The sequence below is a fragment of the Oncorhynchus mykiss genome, chromosome 31 (genome assembly GCF_013265735.2).
Source record: "Oncorhynchus mykiss isolate Arlee chromosome 31, USDA_OmykA_1.1, whole genome shotgun sequence".
Taxonomy (NCBI): Eukaryota; Metazoa; Chordata; class Actinopteri; order Salmoniformes; family Salmonidae; genus Oncorhynchus; species Oncorhynchus mykiss.
The window spans coordinates 40,016,743-40,041,588 of NC_050571.1; the positions used below are offsets into that span (position 1 = coordinate 40,016,743).

Genomic DNA, 24,846 nt, shown 5'->3' on the forward strand with positions numbered 1-24,846 from the left:
CAAAACACCAAACAATATTTACAATAAAACATACCTACAACATAAACAAAATAGATACCTTATTGTTTACGTATGCATCAGTTTAACATTGCATAAGGCCAGCAGAATTCCATCCAGTCCCTCATGATAGTCCCTTTTCCTAGCCGAGTCCGAGCTGCGTTTACAAAACAGTCCAAAAATACTTCTCCACCTATCTCATCTTCTCAGTCTGATGGTGCTCAGAGTCTGAGCAAAAAGATGAATAATTGAATACTGCTGCTGCAGTTTGCAACAACGAAAAGACTACAGTCGACACCAGCACTAGGCTAGCTCCCTCTACAGCTGTTGTGAGTTCATGGGATGTTCTGATGCAGTGCCGACGGAGTCTAATGTAGCGTTTCAATGTCCCTCTGCTAAAACAGCTAAAACAGCTCGGTCAGCTGTGGAGCTAGAGCTGGAGATGGCCTACAGAGTACACTATAGCTAGCCAAGTCAAGCAGAGAGCTGCCATTGCTCACACCGCAGAGAATGACAACAGCACTATGCTAGCTCGCTAGCTCCTCTTAAAGCAGCAGAGACAGGAGATAGATGGAGAGTGAGAGAGTGAGGGAGTGTGTGTGAGAGAGAGAGAGAGAGAGAGAGAGAGAGAGAGAGAGAGAAGCGTTAATGGGATGGACTGACTGAGGGAGAGGGATACCTTACTGATGATGAAGAGAAAGGTGCGACAGAGAAATAAAGAATGACAGAAATAGAGAGAACACAGACAGAGAGGCAGACAGACAAAGTGACAGAGAGAGACCAACCCACGCATACGAGCGTACATAGCATAAACATATATTTACTGGACAAACAAAATACACAATATAGGAGGTGACACTTACATTTGTCAGCTTCCTGCTGCAGTCGGCAACCCTGCCGGGAAGAGAGAGAGAGAGAGAGAGAGAGATGAGGATGACCAGGTTAGAGAGCTGTCAAATGAGCTGCATTCTTCGCTCTCATAGAAATAAATCAATAAAAACAACACTGTAGATACAGTATGGAATGACATACAGATGCAGTTGTGGAAAGCCCCATCTGGGCTGAGAGAGAGGGAGAGAGAAGAAGGAGGGAGAAAGTGAAAGTGGGAGAGAGAGATAGAGGGAAAGGGAAAGAGAGGGAAAGAGAGAGAGGGGAGGGAGAAAGAGAGGGAGGGAGGAGCAACAGAGACAGAGGGAAAGAGCATGCGAGAGAGACAGAGAGAGAGAGAAAGAGAGAGAGAGGGAGAGAGAAAGAGGGAACGTAGAGAGGGACAAGGGGAGAGAGAGTGGTTGAAAGAGAGAAAATAATAGTGTTTGATCTCCAAACTCTCCAGCCTGATGCTGTTGCTGCAGCACAAGGTTGTTTGGATGTTTTTTCAGTGTTCAAGAGGCTCCAGGCCATAGCAGGGCAAAGGCGGAGAGGCCAGAGTGCCTTTCAATCACACACACAAACCACACAAATTCAATTATTATTTCATTTTCTTTTTCTGACACAAAGATGGTTTGCCTTTCTTTCTCCCGCTAACATATTTTTCATCAAACTAAATAAACATTAAACCATGTGTCAGTTTCAGAATGGTTACAGACTGAATTATATCTACAGGTTCTGTGTTTGTCTAGCATGTGAGTGTGAGTGCATGAGTTTGTGTGTGTGCCTGTGACCGTGAGCCTCCGTTTGTGTGTGTATAGTGCACATTCGTGAAGGAACACATGCATGTGTGTAGTTGGTGAGCTGATCTAAGGCTACAGTTGATACTTTACTCACACACTAGTCAGCAGAGGTCATAGGTCAACCTTGTTGGCTTGTTCAGCTCCCACACACTGTTCCTTGTCATTATGATCTGTACAGGTCACCCAGAGGTTAAGAGTGTTATGCAGCTAACTCCCACATGAGTGGGATTATTACGAAACTGTCAATCAAATGACTCATGTCCAGATCGTTAGTTGGTGGAAGTTTAATCACGTGAGGAATGAAAAGTTTCCATTGAGTTACATGTCAATATGCTTGTTCATACCTAACCCTTATTTTACCAGGTTGGCTGAGAACACATTCTCTTCAATGACCTAGGGAAGAATTGCAGGAGAATGAACAGGGCTTGAATGAGCCAATTGGAAGCTGAGGATGATTTGGTAGACACCAAGGATAACACCCCCATACTCTTGAGACAAGTGCCATGGGATCATGTAGATTCACTAATCCTTATACTATATGACTCAGATCAGGCTTGGCTGTTTTGAGGTGGAGGTAATTTGTCGATCAGGTATTCTGTGCAGCCCCTAGCCCTGTCAGATTCTCATTCAGGGTTCAAAAGCCAGATCTCTCCAATTATTAAAAGAAAAGCTCTATAGCAACTGCAAGATATTTGGAAGATATTCTGTTTGTTCCCATTTCTGGCCGATTTGATAGAGAGACATGTAAAGGGGATCCTTTTGCCTTTACATGAACTCCCCTTGTGTAAGGGGTACGTAACTGGTGGCAGGGAAGTCAGACGCAGGGGAGCAGAACTAGGTAATAGCCGGAGCAGTTTAATTGCAAAACCAACGGCATAAATAAATAATCAACATGGGTTCAAAACCCGACGCGCACCCGTAAACTGATGCACAAGCACTTACAACAAACAATTCCACACAAAGACATGGGGGGAACAGCGGGTTAAATACACAGAAATAAATGAGGGACATGAAAACCAGGTGTGTAGGAAAACAAGACAAAACAAATGGAAAATGAAAAGTGGATCGACGATGGCTAGAAGGCCGGTGACGCCGACTGTTGAACGCCGCCCGAACAAGGAGAGGAACTGACTTTGGTGGAAGTGGTGACAGTACCCGACCCCCGACCCCCCCCCCCCCCCTCTTGACATGCGGCTCCAGCAGCTCGCTGGCACTGGCCTCGGGGACAACCCGGAGGGCGAGTTGCAGGGCGATCCAACGGTGGAACTCCCGCAGCATTGAAGGGTCCAACACGTCCTCCACTGGAACCCAGCATCTCTCCTCCGGACTGTACCCCTCCCACTCCACGAGGTACTGAAGGCCCCTCGCCCGACGCCTCAAATCCAGTATGGATCGAACGGAGTATGCCGGGGCCCCCTCGGGGGCAGAGGAACCTACCGCACCTCAGACTCCTGGAGTGGGCCAGCCACCACCGGCCTGAGGAGAGACACATGGAACGAGGGGTTAATATGGTAATCGGGGGGAAGCTGTAACCTGTAACTCACCTCGTTCAGTCTCCTCAGGACTTTAAATGGCCACACAAACCGAGGACCCATCTTCCGGCAGGGCAGGCAGAGGGGCAGGTTTCGAGTCGAGAGCCAGACCCGGTCCCCCGGGGCGAACACCGGGGCCTCACTGCGGTGACGGTCTGCGCTGGCTTTCTGGCGCAGCACGGCGTGCTGAAGGTGAACATGAGCGGCGTCCCATGTCTCCTCCACGTGCCGGAATCAGTCGTCCACCGCAGGAGCCTAGGTCTGACTCTGATGCCAAGGAGCCAGAACCGGCTGATACCCCAGTTACTGTACGCACTGGAAGGGGGAGAGGTTAGTGGAGGAGTGGCGGAGCGAGTTCTGGGCCATCTCTGCCCAGGGCACGAACGCCGCCCACTCCCCCGGCCGGTCCTGGCAATAAGACCTCAGAAACCTACCCACATCCAGGTTAACTCTCTCCATCTGCCCGTTACTCTCGGGGTGAAAACCTGAGGTAAGGCTGATCGAGACCCCCAGATGTTCCATGAACGCCCTCCAGACCCTCGAAGTGAACTGTGGACCCCGATCAGACACTATGTCCTCAGGCACCCCGTAGTGCAGGAAGACGTGTGTAAACAAGGCCTCCACAGTCTGTAGGGCCGTAGGGAGACCGGGCAAAGGGAGGAGACGGCAGGACTTAGAAAAATGTTCCACAACGACCAGGATCGTGGTGTTACCCTGTGAGGGAGGAAGATGAGTAAGGAAATCCACCGACTGGTGCGACCACGGCCGTTATGGAACGGGTAAGGTGTGTAGCTTCACTCTGGGCAGGTGCCTAGGAGCCTTACACTGGGTGCACACTGTGCAGGAGGAAACATAAACCCTCACATCCTTAGCCAAAGTGGGCCACCAGTACTTCCCACAGCGCACCATCTGACCAATGCCTGGATGAACAGAGGAAGGTGACGTGTGGGCCCAATAGATCAGCCCGTGACGGACAACAGAGAGAATGTACAGACTCCCAGTGGGACACTGGAGGGGAGTGGGCTCTGCACGTAGCGCCTGCTGAATGTCCAGCTCCCATACTACTGGCGCCTCCAGGCAGGAGGTGGGAGTATGGGAGTGGGATCCACGGGCCGCTCCTCTGTGTCATACATCTGGGACACTGCGTCTGCCTTAGCGTTCTGGGAACCTGGTCTGTAAGAAAGGGTGAAAACAAAACGGATGAAAAACATGTCCCACCTTGCCTGGTGAGGGTTCAGTCTCCTCGCAGCCCGGATGTACTCCAGATTGCGGTGGTCAGTTCAGATTAGAAAAGGGTGTTTAGCCCCCTCAAGCCAATGTCTCCAAGCCTTCAAAGCCTTGACGACAGCCAACAGCTCCCGGTCCCCCACGTCATAGTTTCACTCTGCCGGGCTGAGCTTCCTCGAGAAGAAGGTACAGGGGCGGAGTTTTGGTGGCGTACCAGAGCACTGAGAGAGCACAGCTCCTATCCCAGCCTCGGACACGCCCACCTCCACTATGAATGCAAAAGAGGGATCTGGATGGGCCAGCACGGGAGCCGAGGTAAACAGAGCCCTCAGGGGACCAAAAGCCCTGTCTGCCTCAGCCGACCACTGCAACCGTACCGGTCCCCCCTTCAGCGGTGAAGTAATGGGAGCCGCTAAAACCACGGATAAACCTCCGGTAGTAATTGGCAAACCCTAGAAACCGCTGCACCTCCTTTACTGTGGTGGGAGTCGGCCAATTACGCACGGCTGAAATGCGGTCACTCTCCATCTCCTCCCCTGAGGTGGAAATGCGGTACCCTAGGAAGGAGACGGACTGTTGAAAGAACATGCATTTCATAGCCTTGACATACAGGTCATTCTCCAACAGACGACCAAGCATCCTGCGCACCAGGGACACATATTCGAGCATATCAGAATGTTGTCAATATACACCACTACACCCTGCCCGTGCAGGTCCCTGAAAATATTGTCTACAAAGGCTTGGAAGACTGATGGAGCATTCATCAACCCATACGGCATGATGAGGTACTCATAATGCCCTGAGGTAGTACTAAAAGCCGCCTTCCACTCGTCTCCCTCCCGGACACGCACCAGGCTGTAAGCGCTCCTGAGATCTAATTTGGTGAAGAAGGGCGCCCTGTGCATTGACTCAATCGCTGTGGCTATGAGTGGCAGCAGGTAACAGTACCTCAGAGTGATCTGGTTAAGAGCTCGATAGTCAATACACTGGCGCAGACCTCCCTCATTCTTCTTCACAAAAAATAAACTCGAGGAGACGGGTGAAGTGGAGGACCGAATATACCCCTGACGCAGGGATTTGGAGACATATGTTTCCATAGCCTCCGTCTCCACCTGTGACAGGGGATACACGTGACTCCTGGGAAGTGCAGCGTCTACCAGGAGATTTATCGATCCCCCATCGATGGGGTGGTAATTGAGTCACCTTCTTTTTACAGAAGGCGATAGCCAAATCGGCATATTCAGGGGGGTGCGCACGGTGGAAACCTGGTCTGGATTTCCACCATAGTAGCACCAATGGGAACCCTAAACATCTCCCCAAGCACTCTCGCGACCACCCCGTGAGAGCCCTCTGTTGTCACGAAACAGTGGGGTCATGACAGGCTAACCAGGGTAGGCCTAGCACCACGGGAAATGCAGGAGAGTCAATAAGAAAGAGACTGATTCTCTCCTTGTGATCCCCCTGCGTCACCATGCCCAGGGGAGCGGTGGCCTCCCTAATCAACCCTGACCCTAATGGTCGACTGTCTAAGGCGTGAACGGGGAAGGGCACAGCCACGGAAACAATGGGGATCCCTAACTTATGGGCGAACGATCTGTCTATAAAATTCCCAGCCGCGCCTGAATCGACGAGCGCCTTATGCTTATTCAGGAAAAGTGACATACAAAAATATGTTTGAAACAGAGGGCTCTGGATGAGAATGGTGCCGGCTCCCCTGGGGTGACACCAGAGTGCCCTGCCTGCTGCCTCGATCCCGAGAGGAGCCAACTCGGCACCGACCGGCAGTGTGACCTCTGCGGCCACAGCACCTCCCAGCTCCATGGGCATTGGTGCGGTGGTGCTGGGCGATGGAACCAACAGACCCCGCTCTGGACGTCCACGGGTAGCCAGCAGGTTATCCAACCGAATGGACAGGTTCACCAGCTGGTCGAAGGTGAGGGTGGTGTCCCTGCAGGCCAACTCCCGACGGACGTCCTCGCGCAAACTGCAACGATAGTGGTCGATCAGGGCCCTGTCACTCCATCCCGCGCCGGCGGCCAGGGTTCGAAAGTCCAGGGCGAACTTCTGGACTCTCCTCGTCCCCTGCCTCAGATGGTAGAGACGTTCACCCGCCGCTCTACCCTCGAGCGGGTGGTTGAAGACTGCCCGGAAACGGCGGATGAAATCCTCGAAATGTCTCCTGTCTCCGCGTCTCCTTCTCCCCACACGGCGTTGGCCCACTCCAGGGCTTTCCCTGAGAGGCACGAGACGAGGGCGGACACCCTCTCACGGCCCGAAGGAGCCAGGTGGACGGTTGCCAGGTAGAGATTTAGCTGCAATAGGAAACCCTGGCAGCGTGCAGCCGTCCCGTCATACTCCCGGGGAAGGGCGAGAATCCCACTGGGACCGGGTGAAGAGGGGTCGAGTAGTGGAGGCCTTGGTTGTGCTGGTGGAGGCGGAGGAACTCCCTGTCTCTCCCAGCGGTCCATGGTTTGGACGACGCAGTCCATGGCGGCGCCGAGATGGTGGATCATCGCTGCTTGCTCCTGGAAGCGCTCCTCGACCCCTATACCAGGGGCACCTGCTCCTGCTGACTACAGTAAACATGTGCACAAGCACTTACAACAAACAATTCCACACAAAGACATGGGGGTGGAACAGCGGGTTAAATACACAAAAATAAATGAGGGAAATGAAAACCAGGTGTGTAGGAAAACAAGACAAAACAAATGGAAAATTAAAAGTGGATCGACGATGGCTAGAAGACCGGTGACGCCGACCGCAGAACGCCGCCTGAACAAGGAGAGGAACCGACTTCGGTGGAAGTCGTGATACCTTGAGAGGAACACGTTTGTTGGTCGGCAACATAATACTCATATCTGATCCAACAGAAAAAGGGGGAAGAAAAGGGAAGAGAGATTGAGAGAGAGACAGTGAGAGAGACAGCAAGACAACAAGAGAAAGAGAGAGAGAGAAAGAGAGATACCTTATATAGAGAAAAATAAAGTTCAAAAGAAAGAACGTGAAATAGGGGGGTTGAAACCAAAAGGCCAGGGGTCAAGTAAGTCTCAGCGTTAGTTTCTCCACCTCCCTCTCCAACTTCCCTCTATTCCAACAGAAGGTCCCTGTGTCATTTCACCTTCCTCCCCTCTTTATCTCCTTCCTCCTCTCCTCTCGCTTGACTAAATTAACAGAGAGACAGGTCTGTTTTCTCTACCACGCTACCTTGCTTACTTACATAACCACATCTAAAGCCTGCCTGAGAAAGAAGGCAATACAGATTCCACTAGGTAATAGATCACTGCATGTGATCTCACCTTTACTCCCTCCATCAAACTCCTTTTCCCTCTCTCACTCTCTCTTTCTTAATCTCTCTCTCTCTTTCTCAATCTCTCGCTCTCTTTCTGAATCTCTCTCTCTCTTTCTCAATCTCACTCTCTTTCTCAAACTCACTCTCTTTCTCAATCTCACTCTCTTTCTCAATCTCACTCTCTTTCTCAAACTCACTCTCTTTCTCAATCTCACTCTCTTTCTCAATTTCACTCTCTCTTGCTGTCCCTCGCTCTCTCCCCTTCGAGTATCTCTCTTCCCTCTCACTTGCCCTCTCCCCCCCCCCCCCCCCCTCTTTCGCTCTCTCTCCACCTGTCACTTATCTTGGAAATGGATCTGTTTCCATCAGCAGATGGAACAGAAGACATATTCCAGGCCATAGCACATTGTGCGGAGCGGTGTCTCTTTATGCACCCCCGTCCAAATCCGTTTTCTAGATAAGAACACACCTGCCTGAACACTGGGCAGAGTGGCAGGAGAAAAGGGTAGAGCTACACACACAATCTAAGGGACAGTAAAAAAGTCATATAAGTCAATGCAAGGATGCATTGCCATCAACAGTAGAACTTGGTTAATTCAAATACAATGAACTTTGTTTGGAGCCAAGCAAATGCACAGGCATCAGTGAAAGGGTGGACACACACACATACACATTTGCACGCATGCACAAAAACACCTTCACACACACAGTGTGACGAGTGTGTGAGTAAAGCAAATAGTATTCCCTTGGCCCACACCTGAACTCTTCATGGAATCATATGTCATGACAGAACCAGTCAAGCCATCCCGGAGACCTGCTAAGTTTGACATTGCCCTGTCACAAAGTGAAGAAACTCTCTCTCTACCTCTCTTCTTCTCTCTGTCCTTCCCAATCGTTCATTCCCTCTCTCTCGCGCTCTCTTTATTGACTGACTGACAGAGCAGCCCTGGCACAAGGATAGTTGGTGGTGGGGGGGGGCAACACCTACTCACCTAGCAACAGCTACAACGTCACAATCTCCCGCCGAGTGACGTTGCATACAGGAAAGCCACATTTCTTTGCTTTGACATTAATTACTGTACTGTTGACATAACAGCGACACAGATCGGTAGAAAGACAAGCAAATGCACACATGGATGAAAATAGATAAAGAACATGAATGAAAAAACAAAGACATACAGGCTGACAGCTAGACAGACACAGAAAGACACAGACAGAACAACTGTCCAACCACCCTACGGAGAGTGAGTCGGCCAGTATAATCAACGAGCCAGTCTTTCAGCCACCCAGCCAGTCAAGGAAGCATGTGTGTGTGTGTGTGATGTCTTACTTGGTTTTGGGGCGTGTCGAGGTGTCCTGTAAGTCCCCGGGGTCAAACAGCTGAGAGCCCTTCAGTCCCAGCTCCTCACAGCCACGCAGGAACACACTCAGGTTGTCCTGTGGAGAGAGGGCGCATGCACACACACACGTGCACACACACACAGTTAAAATAGGGCACATACTCACTTTTACTCAGAGAAAGGTGAATACCCTCCTTTTGTGGATAAAGGGAGAAATACATTGAGATTGTCCCCCATCACGGACACACACATGGAGACTAGAGGTCGACCGATTATGATTTTTCAACGCCGATACCGATATCGATTATTGGGGGACCAAAAAAAGCCAGTACCGATTAATCGGCCGATTGTTGAAATTTATTTGTAGTAATGACAATTACAACAATACTGAATTAACACTTATTTTAACTTAATATAATACATCAATAAAATCAATTTAGCCTCAAATAAATAATGAAACATGTTCAATTTGGTTTAAATAATGCAAAAACAAAGTGTTGGAGAAGAAAGTAAAAGTGCAATATGTGCCATGTAAGAAAGCTAACGTTTAAGTTCCTTGCTCAGAACATGAGAACATATGAAAGCTGGTGGTTCCTTCAATATTCCCAGGTAAGAGGTTTTAGATTGTAGTTATTATAGTAATTATAGGACTATTTCTCTCTATACCATTTGTATTTCATTAACCTTTGACTATTGGATGTTCTTATAGGCACTTTAGTATTGCCTGAGTAAGAGTATAGCTTCCGTACCTCTCCTCTGCCCTACCTGGGTTCCTCGAACCAGGAACACAACGACAACAGCCACCCTTGAAGCAGCGTTACCCATGCAGAGCAAGGGGAACAACTACTCCAAGTCTCAGAGCGAGCGACGTTTGAAACGCTATTAGCGCGCACCCCGCTAACTAGCTAGCCATTTCACATCAGTTACACCAGCCCAATCTTGGGAGTTGATAGGCTTGAAGTCATAAACAGCGCAATGCTTGAAGCACAACGAAGAGCTGCTGGCAAAACACACGAAAGTGCTGTTTGAATGAATGCTTACGAGCCTGCTGCTGCCTACCACCGCTCAGTCAGATTATAGGCAACGCAGGACACGCTAGATAAACTAGTAATATCATCAACCATGTGTAGTTAACTAGTGATTATGATTGATTGATTGTTTTTATAAGATAAGTTTAATGCTAGCTAGCAACTTACCTTGGCTTACTGCATTCGCGTAACAGGCAGTAAGTATCCTTGTGGAGTGCAACGAGAGGCAGGTAGTTATAGCGTTGGACTAGTTATCTGTAAGGTTGCAAGATTGGATCCCCCGAGCGGACAAAGTGAAAATCTGTCGTTCTGCCCCTGAACGAGGCAGTTAACCCACCGTTCCTAGGCCGTCATTGAAAATAAGAATGTGTTCTTAACTGACTTGCCTAGTTAAACAAAGATTAAATAAAGGTGTAAAAAAAAGAATTGGTGACTAAAAATACCGATTTCCGATTATTATGAAAACTTGAAATCGGCCCTAATTAATCAGCCAGTCCGATTAATCGGTCGACCTCTAATGGACACACACAAGCAAACATGCACACAGGCACGCACGCTCACACTCACGCACACACCCCAGAAAGAGGAAAACAGTCCCCTCAGAGGCAGGATATGTTCCCGACATGGTTTGTCCGTCGCAGGCTGCTGGTTCAACAAACTCTTGCTTTCTCGCAACCGACTTGCTTCTTAAATTATCCTCACCCTTCTTTTCCCTGGTTGATCTCCCTTCGAGTCTCTTCCTCCCTCCGATTTTTACTCACACACTTCACTTGCAATCTCTTTTTTCTTTCCCTATCTATTTGCAACTTTCTCTTTCACTCTCTCTCTCTCCGTTTCCTCTTTCCCTATCTGCTTGTTCTTTCTCTTTCTCTGTCTTCTATACAGAGCTTGCCAGGTGTCCTACGGTCCTTTGTTCAGTTGGTAAGACCTGACCCTGCTAAGGCTCCTGTTCCCTTCTGGTCTTCAGTTCCCAGCCTCTCTCACTCTCTCCTCTCTCATTCTCCGTCTTTCTCGCACAAACACACACACACACACAGAGCAGGATTTTCTCACGTTCCAGAGCCTTTCTCAATGTGGTAAATTACCCCCCCCCCCCTCCCTCCGGCATCCTGTATGTTTGGGAGAGTGCCATCTCAGCTACTCTGGAGAGGAGTCCCCACCCATAGACACCCATACCGAAAAAACAGGCTCCTGGTAAACAGTTGGGGCAAACTTTTGGCCAAGTTTTCGCAATTTTGCAGCAAGCTCATATTTTCACATGCAAATCATTTTTGGGGACAAACTGTTGCGGTAAATTTGCGGACAAACTTGTTAACATCTGGCAAACAATTCTGGGAACTTATGGTGAACATTTTGTTTTTGGTTACTGTGTGTTAACAACATTGAAATGTATCTAAATAAACCAAATCACAACTTTAAATGAACTTACCATTCAGAGAATAAAAACTAAAACATTAAATGTAGTACATATACTAAACATGTGTTCAATGTCTTAACAGATACAAATCATCAGCATGGTATTAAAGAAAATAGCAAAGATTGGATATTTGTCAAATAAATTGTTTTTTAATATTTTATGTAGCTACAGCATTTACATGAGAGGAATGTGAACAGTATGTGATTGTTGACCTTAGGATGTTTATGTCACACCCTGATCTGGTTCACCTGTCCTTGTGATTGTCTCCACCACCTCTAGGTGTCGCTTATTATCCCCAGTGTATATACAGTTGAAGTCGGAAGATCACATACACCTTAGCCAAGTACATTTAAACTCAGTTTTTCACAATTCCTGACATTTAATCCTAGTAAAAATTCTCTGTCTGAGGTCAGTTAGGATCACCACTTTATTTTAAGAATGTGAAATGTCAGAATAATAGTAGAGAGAATACCTTGACTTTGCCACAACTTTGGAAGTCTGCTTGGGGTCATTGTCCATTTGGAAGACCCATTTGCGTCCAAGCTGTAACTTCCTGACTGATGTCTTGAGATGTTGCTTCAATATATCCACGTACTTGTCCTTCTTCATGATGCCATTTATTTTGTGAAGTGCACCAGAACCTCCTGCAGCAAAGCACCCCCACAACATGATGCTGCCACCCCCGTGCTTCAAGGATGGAATGGTGCTCTTCGGCTTGCAAGCCTCCCCCTTTTTCCTCCAAACATAATGATGGTCATTATGGCAAAACAGTTCTATTTTTGTTTCATCAGACCAGAGGACATTTCTCCAAAAAGTATGATATTTGTCCCCATGTGCAGTTGCAAACCATAGTCTGGCTTTTTTTATGGCGGTTTTGGAGCAGTGGCTTCTTCCTTGCTGAGCGGCCTTTCAGGTTATGTCGATATAGGACTCGTTTCACTGTGGATATATACTTTTGTACCTGTTTCCTCCAACATCTTCACTGGGTCCTTTGCTGTTGTTCTGGGATTGATTTGCACTTTTCACACCAAAGTACGTTCATCTCTAGGAGACAGAACGCATCTCCTTCCTGAGCGGTATGACGGCTGCGTGGTCCCATGGAGTTTATACTTGCGTACTATTGTTTGTACAGGTGTATGTGGTACCTTCAGGCATTTGGAAATTGCTCCCAGGGATGAACCAGACTTGTGGAGGTCTACAATTTTTTTCCTGAGGTCTTGGTTGATTTCTTTTGATTTCCCCATGATGTCAAGCAAAGAGGCACTGATTTTGAAGGTAAGCCTTGAAATACATCCACAGGTACACCTCCAATTGACACAAATAATGTCAGAAGCTTCCAAAGTCATGACATAATTTTCTGGAATTTTCCAAGCTGTTTAAAGGCACAGTCAACTTAGTATATGTTAACTTGTGACCCACTGGAATTGTGATACAGTGAATGATAAGTTAAATAATCTGTCTGCAAACAAATGTTGGAAAAATTACTTGTATCATGCACACAGTAGATGTCCTAACCGACTTGACAAAACTATAGTTTGTTTCCAGGAAATTTGTGGAGTGGTAGAAAAATGAGTTTTAATGATTCCAACCTAAGTGTATGTAAACTTCTGACTTCAACTGTAGCTTGGTTAAATTAGCACAGATGGAGAATAAGTCAAATCTAGCTATGGTAACCTAGCTAGACAGCTAACATTAGCTGACGAGTGAAACAGTGTCCGACATAGTCCAGAAGATGTGGCAGACTTAGCTAGCTAGCTACGGTAGTAAGCTAGCTAATCTACCATTACAGACACTGAAGTGTATTTAGCTAACTAGCTAGCCAAGCGTTGACACAAAATGTACATTTAGTTATATTACGCCACAAAACACTCCAGGAAGCTAGCGTCACGAGAATGGTCATGAGGCTTTTCGTTAGCTAGCTAGTAAATATTATGACTAGCTAGCTAACGGACGTTAGCTAATGCTCAAGCTAACTGCTAGCTACCAAATTATGATTGGACAACCGATTTTGAACCTGAATGACCATCAAATTCATAATTCATATAGTTTGTTTCTTACTGATTTTGATTTTGATTACTGAGCTTTCAGACTGCCAAAACACTCAACCTTAGTAACCCAGCACCAACAACCCAACCTAGATGTTTTTGAAGAAAACAACCCAACTATTGACCCAATGCCTGCAAACCAGGAATTGGGTCATCCAAACAACCCAGAAATGTTTTGAGTGTAACTTACATCTCAAATCCAGGCATGCAAGAAGCCTTGACCTGTCTGGTGAACACACATTTCTCTGTCCTCGGTTTGATTGAAGGCCTCAATCTGTATCAGTATTGAAGGCCTCAATCTGTGTTGAGCTAGCCACTACTAGTTTAAAGCAATGAAATATCTAATTGTTACAAATAATGAATGTATGAGCATCAATTGAGAATAAATGCATTTAGTTACCTTATCAATCTCAAAGACAATACACTAATTTATCACTCAAAAAAAGTGTTGAGTGATTGCTCTACAAACATATTTCCAGGGTGTTGATGCATCCTCCTCCCAGCTTCTTTCAACACCACAAGTGGGAAAGGGTATCCATCTGCAAAAGTAAAGTTTTGCTTTGATGTCAGATCAACTCACATTGTTGCTACTGTATGTTAGCTGTTGTGCTAGCTAACATGCTACTGAACTGTGACACTATCATATTGACATGCATATTGGTATTAAGACAGCAACGTTTTCACCTTAAAATACAAGTGTTTAGGTAAATAGTTACTTAGCTAGCTACCTATCACATTAATTGTGCAAGAATATGATAGCTAACGTTAGCTAGCTAAGCGCTAGCCAGTCAGTGGTACTGACAGATTGAAACAGGTATCAACAAAATGTGTTAACCTCTTTCCCATAAAACTTGCCATTGCTAACTAGGCATAATTTAGCTAATAATATGTTAAAGTTTATTAGGAAGTTTAATTAGTAAGTTAGACACTGAAACACTTTGGTAGGTAGCTAGCTAGACAGCTTGGTTTTCATTTTCCAATAGACGTTTCTAATCCCCCTGATTGGTCATCAACAGTTACTGGTCTTCGAACTTGTTTCCACAGGTTTTCCACAGATTCAAATAGAATCTTGAGAGAATTGTCTGTCAGAAAAAAAGCTCATTTCACGACTTCCACTGAAGGTGGCTCCTCTCCCTGTTCGGGCGGCGCTCGGCGCTCGTCATCGCCGGTCTACTAGCTGCCACCGATCCTTTTTCCTTTTCGTTTGGTTTTGACTGCCTTTTCGTTCACCTGTTTCCTATTTTGGTTAATTAGTGGGGTATTTTTATCTCGCCCTACCCTCTTTGGTTTTGTGCGGGATTGTTTCGTTTACTGTCATTTGTTGGGTTGCGTTTTCGTGTGTTCTGTTGAACAGGTGTTTTTCTGGACTGCGTTACGGTTGTTTTGAAGCTACTATTGTGGTCCTGTTCCTGTTCTTTGGTCTTTTAAAATAAACGCCCTTTCTTTACATTCGCTCTCTCCTGCGCCTGACTCCACACCCACCTCTCCTTGGGGAGAATCTGACAGCTCAGGTGACCTGTTTGCCACTAGTGGCAATACATATTATTGCTGCTAACTGTTTGCTACAAATTCACCACAAGTGGCAAACATTTGCAAAATGCTGTCAACATTTTGTAGCACACTATTTAGTTTGCAACAAATTTGCCAAAGAACCGCAAAAAAATTCAGTTTTGTAATGGCACACAAACACACACACACACACACACACACACGCACACACACACACACACAGACACACACACACACATACACACACACACAATGAGGGTGTGGATGGATATCGCTCTGCCAGCAGGATACGTAAAAGACAATCAGCAAGAGAGTACCATTTTTCTCTCTACAAATACAGCACAATTGGTAGTTTCTTCAAGGATATTAACTTCTTCCAAATCAGCATTGCATTCACACACTGATGACAAATACTGATATACATTTAAAAATCTGCACGTTTTTAAACTGCCATGTAACTGTCAAAATAAAGGAAACACTTAAGTCCATGAGGGTTATGGTGGCACTGTTATGGTGTGGGGTGCCTTCTCCTGGCATGGTTAAGGTCCCCTCAACCCCTTAGAGAGCAAGTTAAACGGCAATAAACACACAGCAATTCTGAGTGATCCCCTTCAACCCATGATCTATCATTTCTATCCTGGTGGGAGTGGTCTCTTCCAGGATGACAATGCCCCCATCCACAGGGCAATTCTGAGTGATCACTGAATGGCTTGATGAGCATGAAAACGATGTAAACCATATGCCATGGTTGTCTCAGTCACTTATGGGAGATTCTGGAGCAGTGCCTGAGACAGTGTTTTCCACCACCATCAACAAAACACCAAATGATGATGGAATGTCTCGTGGAATAATGGTATCGCATCCCTAGTTCATAGATTCCAGACACTTGTAAAAGTTTTAGCAGCTTGTGGTGGCCCAACGCCTTATGGTGGCCCAACACATTATGTTGGTGTTTCCTTTATTTTGGTAGTTACCTGTATATATCTATATATTTCTGGTTATGGGTAAATATGTTCTAATATGGGAAAATTCATGGTTTAAATAAGGTTGTTTCCATTTAGAGAAATCCATATCCTGAAATCCAAGAATTAACTTCACCAAGCACACTACAAACAAAACTTCCTAGAAATGTCCAAACTATTTGCTCACAACTAGGGAAGCCTGACTGGCAATGCATCACCAATTCAGAATCTGCTTGAAGTTTGCAAATGACTCACCAATCACTGACTGAAATGAAGTAAATACAGTAGGCCTACCATTGGACAGAGACTTCCCAATTCCCAATTACCACAACTGAATTACACAGTTTAAAAGTCTGTTGTAGGGATAGCTGAATCTGATGTTGGCAGAAAGAAAGAAAGAAGAGGAGGATGGAAAGGGTTTAGGAGGGCAATCAAGACCAGTTAAATGCAGACTGGAGGAGGCCAAACTAAATCTCGTTAAGTCCAGTAGAATCCAGTGAAATCCAGTTAGCCACAGAGATCTGGCACAATATGGTGGGTTTAAAAAGGATGGTTTTATTACAAAGTGGAGGCTGGGTGTAGAGGAGACATTGTGAAATCACACTTTCATGCTTTTCACTTTCCTATTGTGAGTAACAGATTGGTTACGCTTTGTAATGCCTGCATTGCTTATAAATGCTAAGATAATGGATTATAAAGGGTCTGTTCCAAAGTGTGTGGTTACGCATTAATTTGGGTTGGTTTAGTTTACTATGTGAGAATAAGGGGACACAATGCCTTAAAGACTCAGCAAAGCACAAAATGAACAGTAATGGTCGGTCAATTTACACAACAATTAAGAGCGTTGTAGCGCGATGGTAAACTTCTCTGCTGTTTTGGTACTGTATACCACGTCGTAGCAGCAGGAAGCGAACCCAGATACTCTGTGTGGCTACGTGAGAGTAAAGTCTTGCATCGCGCTCATCGCAATATCTGCGGTGCTACTTGTCATAACAGTGAGTCTACCTTTAAAGCTGGCAGGAAATATCAGGACAAAGGCCACAAGGACCTACTTGTGTCAGTCAGTTAAGAACAAATTCTTATTTACAATGACGGCCTACCCCGGGCCAAACCCTAAACCGGACAATGCTGGGCCAATTGTGCGCCGCCCTATGGGACTCCCAGTCACGGCTGGATGTGATACAGCTTGTAATCGAAACATTGTCTCTAGGGACGCCACTAGCACTGAGATGCAGTGCCTTAGACCACTGCGCCACTCGGGAGCCCCATGTTGACAGAAAGATATGATAGGCGTTTCTTTCTACGACATAGGGAGCCAAAGTAGTCCAGAATGTGGGAAATATTCCTGTTGACACGGTCACGGGTGTATTTGGTGCATACTACAATAGCTGATATTCATTATAGTACAAAGATGTAATAGTCTACCACAGATTTTCAAAGGACACAAGATATAACTTGTCACATTTTCTTTCTTTAAGCAAACCTAAGCTACTACAGTACAACAGTGATGCTAAATATAAACATATTTCACAATTATAAACTGGGGGGTTCGAGCCCTGAATTCTGAATGGCTGACAGACGTGGTATATCAGACTGTATACCACGCGTATGACAAAACATGTATTTTTACTGCTCTAATTACGTTGGTAGCCAGTTTATAAGGCACCTCAGGGGTTTGTGGTATATGGCCAATATACCACAGCTAAGGGCTCCGCATTGCATCGTGCATAAGAACAGCCCCTAACCGTGGTATATTGGCCATATACCACACCCCCTAGGACCATATTGCTGAAATATACTCATGCAGAAACATATATTTAAGTCTATGAGGGGTGAGGCTTATTGGGCATTACTAACAGCCAGTCAGTTGATGTACTGTTTTCAGTTGATCTGGGTCATGGTCAGTTGATGTACTATTTTCAGTTGATCTGGGTCATGGTCAGTTGATGTACTGTTTTCAGTTGATCTGGGTCATGGTCAGTTGATGTACTGTTTTCAGTTGATCTGGGTCATGGTCAGTTGATGTACTGTTTTCAGTTGATCTGGGTCATGGTCAGTTGATGTACTATTTTCAGTTGATCTGGGTCTTGGTTGGTTGTAAGTCACAAATGAAGGGCAGAACATGATTACCTTGGTGTGCGTAAGAAGGTGTCAATAATAACCTCATGGTTAGGATTAAGCAGAGTTTTACCATTGTTGATGCAAAAGGAGGGGGGGGGGATATGTGGGTGTGTAACTAAATGTAAATAATGAATGGGTGGTTATATACAAATAAGGTGGCAGTAAGATTGTTGCTGTATGCCTGGCGGGTAACGCTCCGCGTCACTGTGTGTGTTCACACTGTACAGGCGCTCAAAGCGGCAGACCTGCTCACTGTATGCTGGAGGCCACAGGGTAATGCTCAGCCCTTTTCGGAGCTAGCTACCCCATCCACTCAATAGCTTTCCTGATAAATCCAGTAGTCAGTAACGAGAAACCAAGACCAGCAAAGAAACTGGAGGAAGAGTAGAAAAAAGGAGAAAAACGAAAACAATAGTTCCAGACAACACACACAAACCATCTCACTCCACACTGCCGCTGCTCCCAAACCAAACAACCAAATTCCTCCCTTTTTCCTCTTTCCCACCCCTCCATCCTCCTACCCCCCCCCCCCCCCCCCCCGACACCAAAACAATGGACAACGGTCCAAGAAATACCCGCACAATAACACACACAGACTTAAAGAGATATCCGCAGAGAATTCAAATCCAGCGGATTTAAGACGTTCTTTCCCCAACAGACGTAAAACAGTAAAAAACTATTCAGAACAAATTGATATGAAGAATTATGTACTTAAGGACATTAAACATGTTCCTTCCTCTGAATTGAGCCATTGGAATAGTTGGAACGACTCAGATCATATTAGATTACGGTGCAGGATAGAATCAATATCTTTCTGGCATAATCTGACTGCAGATGCTTGTAGGAGGGAAGTAAAACAGTGTTCACACCTAGCCTATTGTCACGATCGTTGGAATCCTACTCAGACCTACGTGCAGCGTGATCTGGGTTCCACATCTTTTTAAATTTAAAGTAAGTGAACCACACAACAAAACAATAAAGAATAAACTAAACGTGACGATAATGGAGTGCAAACATGCAACTACACATAAACAATATCCCACAAAACACAGGTGGAAAAAATGCTACTTAAATATGATCCCCAATTAGAAACAACGATTACCAGCTGCCTCTAATTGGGAATCACACAAAATCACATCAAAATCATAGAAAAACAAAACTAGAACCCCACATAGAAATAATAAACTAGACTAAACCCCCAGTCACGCCCTGACCTACTCCACCATAGAAAATAAGGGCTCAATATGGTCAGGACGTGACAGCACCCCTCCTCCACCCCAAAGGTGCGGACTCCGGCCGCATAACCTGAAACCAAAAGGGAGGTTGCTCTGGTGTGGGCTGAAGAATCCGCTCATCCCGCGGATCCAGCCATGGACCCAGGCTGAACACTGTGCCTGGACTGGACCTCGGTGCAGAGGAAGACTCCTGCCATGGAGCGGGACTGGACACCGGCCCTAGCCTCGACATCGGTGCAGAGGAAGACTCCTGCCATGGAGCTGGACTGGACGCTGTGTTAGGAAGCTCCGGACCGTTGACCGTCGCCGAAGTTTCCGTACCGTGGTCTGTCGCCGGAGGTTCCGGACTGTGGACCGTCGTTGGAGGTTCCGGACTGTGGACCGTCGTTGGAGGTTCCGGACTGTGGACCGTCGTTGGAGGTTCCGGACCGTGGACCGTCGTTGTAGGTTCCGGACCATGGACCGTCGTTGGAGGTTCCGGACTGAAACGTCGCCGGAAGCTCTGGACTGGGAAACGTCGCCGGAAGCTCTGAACTGGGAAACGTCGCCAGAAGCTCTGGACTGGGAAACGTCGCCGGAAGCTCTGGACTGGGGACCGTCGCCAGAAGCTCTGGACTGGGAACCGTCGCCGGAAGCTCTGGACTGGGAACCGTCGCCGGAAGCTCTGGACTGGAAACTGTCACCGGAAGCTCTGGACTGTGAAGGCGCACCGGAGGCCTGATGCATGGGGCCAGTACAGGTGGCAACGGACTGGTGACACGCACTTCAGAGCGAGTGCGGTGAGGAGGCACAGGACGTACCGGACTGGGAAGGCGTACTGGAGGCCTGATGCCTGGGGCCGGTACAGGTGGCAACGGACTGGTGACACGCACTTCAGAGCGAGTGCGAGGAGGAGGCACAGGACGTACCGGACTGGGGAGGAGCACTGGAGGCCTGATGCGTGAGGCCGGTACAGGTGGCAACGCACTGGTGACACGCACTTCAGAGTGAGTGCGGGGAGGAGGCACAGGACGTACCGGACTGGAGAGGAGCACTGGAGGCCTGATGCGTGAGGCCGGTACAGGTGGCAACGGACTGGTGACACGCACTTCAGGGCGAGTGAGGGGAGGAGGCACAGGACGTACCAGACTGGGGAGGCGCACTGGAGGCTTGATGCATGGGGCCGGTACACGTGGCACCGGACTGGTGACACGCACTTCAGGGCGAGTGCGGGGAGGAGGCACAGGACGCACCTGACTGAGAGGATGCACTGGAGGCCTGGTGCGTGGAGCTGGCACAGTACATACTGGGCTGTGAAGGCGCACTGGAGAACTGGTGCGTGGAGCTGGCACAGGACGTACTGGGCTGTGAAGGCGCACTGGAGACCTGGTGGGTAGAGCTGGCACAGGACGTACTGGGCTGTGAAGGCACACTGGAGACCTGGTGGGTAGAGCTGGCACAGGACGTACTGGGCTGTGAAGGCACACTGGAGACCTGGTGGGTAGAGCTGGCACAAGACATACTGGGCTGTGAAGGCACACTGGAGACCTGGTGGGTAGAGCTGGCACAGGACATACTGGGCTGTGAAGGCACACTGGAGACCTGGTGGGTAGAGCTGGCACAGGATGTACTGGGCTGTGAAGGCACACTGGAGACCTGGTGGGTAGAGCTGGCACAGGACATACTGGGCTGTGAAGGCACACTGGAGACCTGGTGGGTAGAGCTGGCACAGGATGTACTGGGCTGTGAAGGCACACTGGAGACCTGGTGGGTAGAGCTGGCACAGGACATACTGGGCTGTGAAGGCACACTAGAGAGAATTGGGCTCTCTTTTGGGCTTTCTCTGTGGCCGCGAACCCCCGGGCGTCGTCGCTGTCCACCCTTTTCTCCTTGCGTCTCCCGCCAAGGAAGGCGATCCTGTCCTGCCAGGATTTCCTCCCAAGTCCAGGATCCCTTCCCATCCAGAATCTTCTCCAAAGGTAATGTTACCCTCTGCTCCTGGGCACACTGCTTGGTCCTGTTTTGGTGGGATATTCTGTCACGATCGTTGGAGGCATACTCGGACCAACGTGCAGCGTGATCTGGGTTCCACATATTTTTGAATCTAAAGTAAGTGAACCACACAACAAAACAATAAAGAATAAACGAAACGTGACGATAATGGAGTGCTAATATGTAACTTACACATAAACAATATCCCACAAAACACAGGTGGAAAAAATGCTACTTAAATATGATCCCCAATTAGAGACAACGATTACCAGCTGCTTCTAATTGGGAATCATACAAAATCACCAACATAAAAAAACAAAACCAGAACCCCACATAGAAATAATAAACTAGACTAAACCCCCAGTCACGCCCTGACCTACTCCACCATAGAAAATAAGGGCTCTCTATAGTCAGGACGTGACACCTATAGAGTATCCAGGGGAAAGGCGTTCACAGATTAAGCCGAGGGAGATGGGTGTCTCACAGATTTGTTTCAGATTCCAACCTCGCAGACTCGCAGTCAAGGATAACACTCAAATAATCAGGGGAGAGTTGTGTTAAAGTCACACACAAGTGACTTCTTTTCATAAGTCAAGATTCTGACTGACTAGGCAGTGCCATGACTGGGGTTTTTGCAATTATACAGTGGCATGCACACATCCATTGTTTATCAGGTTCTGTGTAATGTTACGCCAGAACTAATAGTCAGTTAAGAACAAATTCTTATTTACAATGACGGTCTACCCCGGACAAACTCTCCCCATAGACGCTGAGCCAATTGTGCACCTCCGTATGGGACTCCCAATCACAGTCGGTTGTGATACAGCCCGGGATCGAACCTAGGTCTGTAGTGACTCCTCTAGCACTACAATGCAGTGCCTTAGACCGCTGCACCACTCAGAACCGCTAAACCTTTGACCTATGCATTTGACCCAGGTCTGCAACCAACTCACCAACCTGCTAGCCCTCTTCAGCAGTACTCCAACCAACCAACCACCCTGTAGTCCAGGGAGTTAGCGCGGCTTGCTAACCCTGAGACTCGGTGCGGCTTGCTAACCCTGAGCCTCAGTGCTGCTTGCTAACCCTGAGTCTCAGTGCGTCTTGCTAATGCTGAGCCTTCCCAACGCCTTGGACCAGAGCAACCAGCCAATCTGCAAAACATCCCGCGCTCCGCTCCGCTCTGCTCCCTATCCACCATTCGCCCTGATTACACAACAGGGAATTCCACAGAGAACCATTTCCCCATTAGGCTGTAACAGGAAGGGGAAGGAAGGGGGAGTGCCTGGTCCAGCCTGGTCCGTGTTTTATTATGATGGCTGAGATAACAGCAGGCCTCTTGTTTACGCCTTTCTCACCTCAGTAATCACACTAAAACTCCCCCACAGGCCCGTGTGAGTATGTGTGTGTGTGTGTGTGTGTGTGTGTGTGTGTATTTTTGTTGATGTTTTGGTGCCCAGCATTGCTCTGGTATGGAACACTTGAGCCTGTGTAGATTGTGTAAGTGCAACTATAAGGTTGGTGGGATATGTCTCTCTGTTGTGTGGAAGACCATGCGGGAATACAGCCATAGGGTCTCACTGTAACCCACAGACCTGTGTGTGAGCGCAGAGGTATGGTTTTACTACTGTTGACAACACAATTAGGGTGTGAGAAGAGAACAAACATGGGGTTCTGCTTTGGATACGTAAGTCCACGCCTGGACACAACTGATATGTACAGTTGTTTTTAAAACTGTGCCTTTAATCAACTTGGAAAATTCCAGAAAATTATGTCATGGCTTTAGAAGCTTCTGACATCATTTGAGTCAATTGGAGGTGTACCTGCAGATGTACTTCAAGGCCTTCAAACTCAGTGCCTCTTTGCTTGACATCATGGGAAAATCAAAAGAAATCAGCAAAGACTTCAGAAAAAAATGTAGACCTCCACAAGTCTGGCTCATCCTTTTGGAGCAATTTCGAAACGCCTGAAGGTACCACGTTCATCTGTACAAACAATAGTACGTATAAAGTATAAACACCATGGGACCAAGCAGCCGTCATACCGCTCAGGAAGGATACGCATTCTGTCTCCTAGAGATGAACGTACTTTGGTGCGAAAAGTGCAATTCAATCCCAGAACAACAGCAAAGGACCTTGTAAAGATGCTGGAGGAAACAGGTATAAAAATATCTATATCCACAGTAAAACGAGTCCTATATCAACATAACCTGAAAGGCCGCTCAGCAAAGACGAAGCCACTGCTCCAAAACCGCCATAAAAAAGCCAGACTATGGTTTGCAACTGCACATGGGAACAAAGATCGTACTTTTTGGAGAAATGTCCCCTGGTCTGATGAAACAAAAATAGAACTGTTTGGCCATAATGACCATCTTTATGTTTGGAGGAAAAAGGGGGAGGCTTGCAAGCCAAAGAACACCATCCCAATCGTGAAGCACAGGGGTGGCAGCATCATGTTGTGGGGGTGTGTTGCTGCAGGAGGGACTGGTGCACTTCACAAAATAAATGGCATCACGAGGAAGGACAATTATGTAGATTGATTGACGCAACATCTCAAGGCATCAGTCAGAAAGTTAAAGCTTGGTCGCAAATGGGTCTTCCAAATGGACAAAGACCCCAAACATACTTCCAAAGTTGTGGCAAAATGGCTTAAGGACAACAAAGTTACAAAGCCCTGACCTCAACCCTATCGAACATTTGTGGGCAGAACTGAAAAGGTGTGTGCGAGCACGAGGCCTACAAACCTGACTCAGTTACACCAGCTATGTCAGGAGGAATGGGCCAAAATTCACCCAACTTATTGTGGGAAGCTTGTGGAAGGCTACCCAAAACCTTTGACCCAAAAACAATTTAAAGACAATGCTACCAAATACTAATTGAGCATATGTAAACTTCTGACCCACTGGGAATGTGATGAAAGAAATAAAAGCTTAAATAAATCATTCTCTCTACTATTATTCTGACATTTCACATTCTTAAAATAAAGTGTTGATCCTAACTGACCTAAGACAGGGAATTTCTACTAGGATCAAATGTCAGGAATTGTGAAAAACTGAGTTTAAATGAATTTGGCTAAGGTGTATGTAAACTTCCGACTTTCAACTGTACAAGTGTGCATGTGAGCAGAGCTGTATGGTATCACTAGTACCACTAGTGTACACAAAGCTAGGTGTGGATATCATGCATCACTGAAGCATGCATGAGAGCACCAGCTGCTCCGGACGACTGTGTGATCACTCTCTCTGTAGGAACTACAGCCCCGGGTTCAATCCCAGTCAGCCATGACCGGGAGCCATGACCGGCCAAACCCTCCCCTAACTCGGATGACGCTGGGCCAATTGTGCATGGGCGGTGCACAATTGGCCAAGCGTCATCCGAGTTAGGGGAGTGTCTGGCCGGGTTGATTTCTTTGGCTCATCATGCTCCAGTAACTCCTTGTGGCGTGCCGGGCGCCTGCAAGCTGCCTCAAGTTGTCAGTTGGACAGGGTTTCCTACGAGACATTGGTG

General features: G+C 47.2%; 1 protein-coding gene across 15 annotated transcripts in view; it reads right to left on the reverse strand.

Annotated features, from left to right (window-relative positions):
* Positions 1-24,846, reverse strand: part of LOC110505152 (LIM and calponin homology domains-containing protein 1) — a 155,371-nt gene that overhangs the window by 57,662 nt on the left and 72,863 nt on the right. For 12 of the 15 annotated variants that reach the window (XM_021584176.2, XM_021584175.2, XM_021584170.2 and 9 more), the window contains exons 4-5: positions 9,046-9,152; positions 861-891 (exon numbers count right to left, since the gene is read on the reverse strand). In XM_021584176.2, coding sequence (XP_021439851.2) covers positions 861-891; positions 9,046-9,152 — 138 coding nt within the window. Of the gene's footprint in view, positions 1-58; positions 547-860; positions 892-9,045; positions 9,153-10,658; positions 11,127-24,846 lie in introns of those variants that run through there. The other 3 variants (XM_036970369.1, XM_036970370.1, XM_036970371.1) reach the window with 3 other exon arrangements.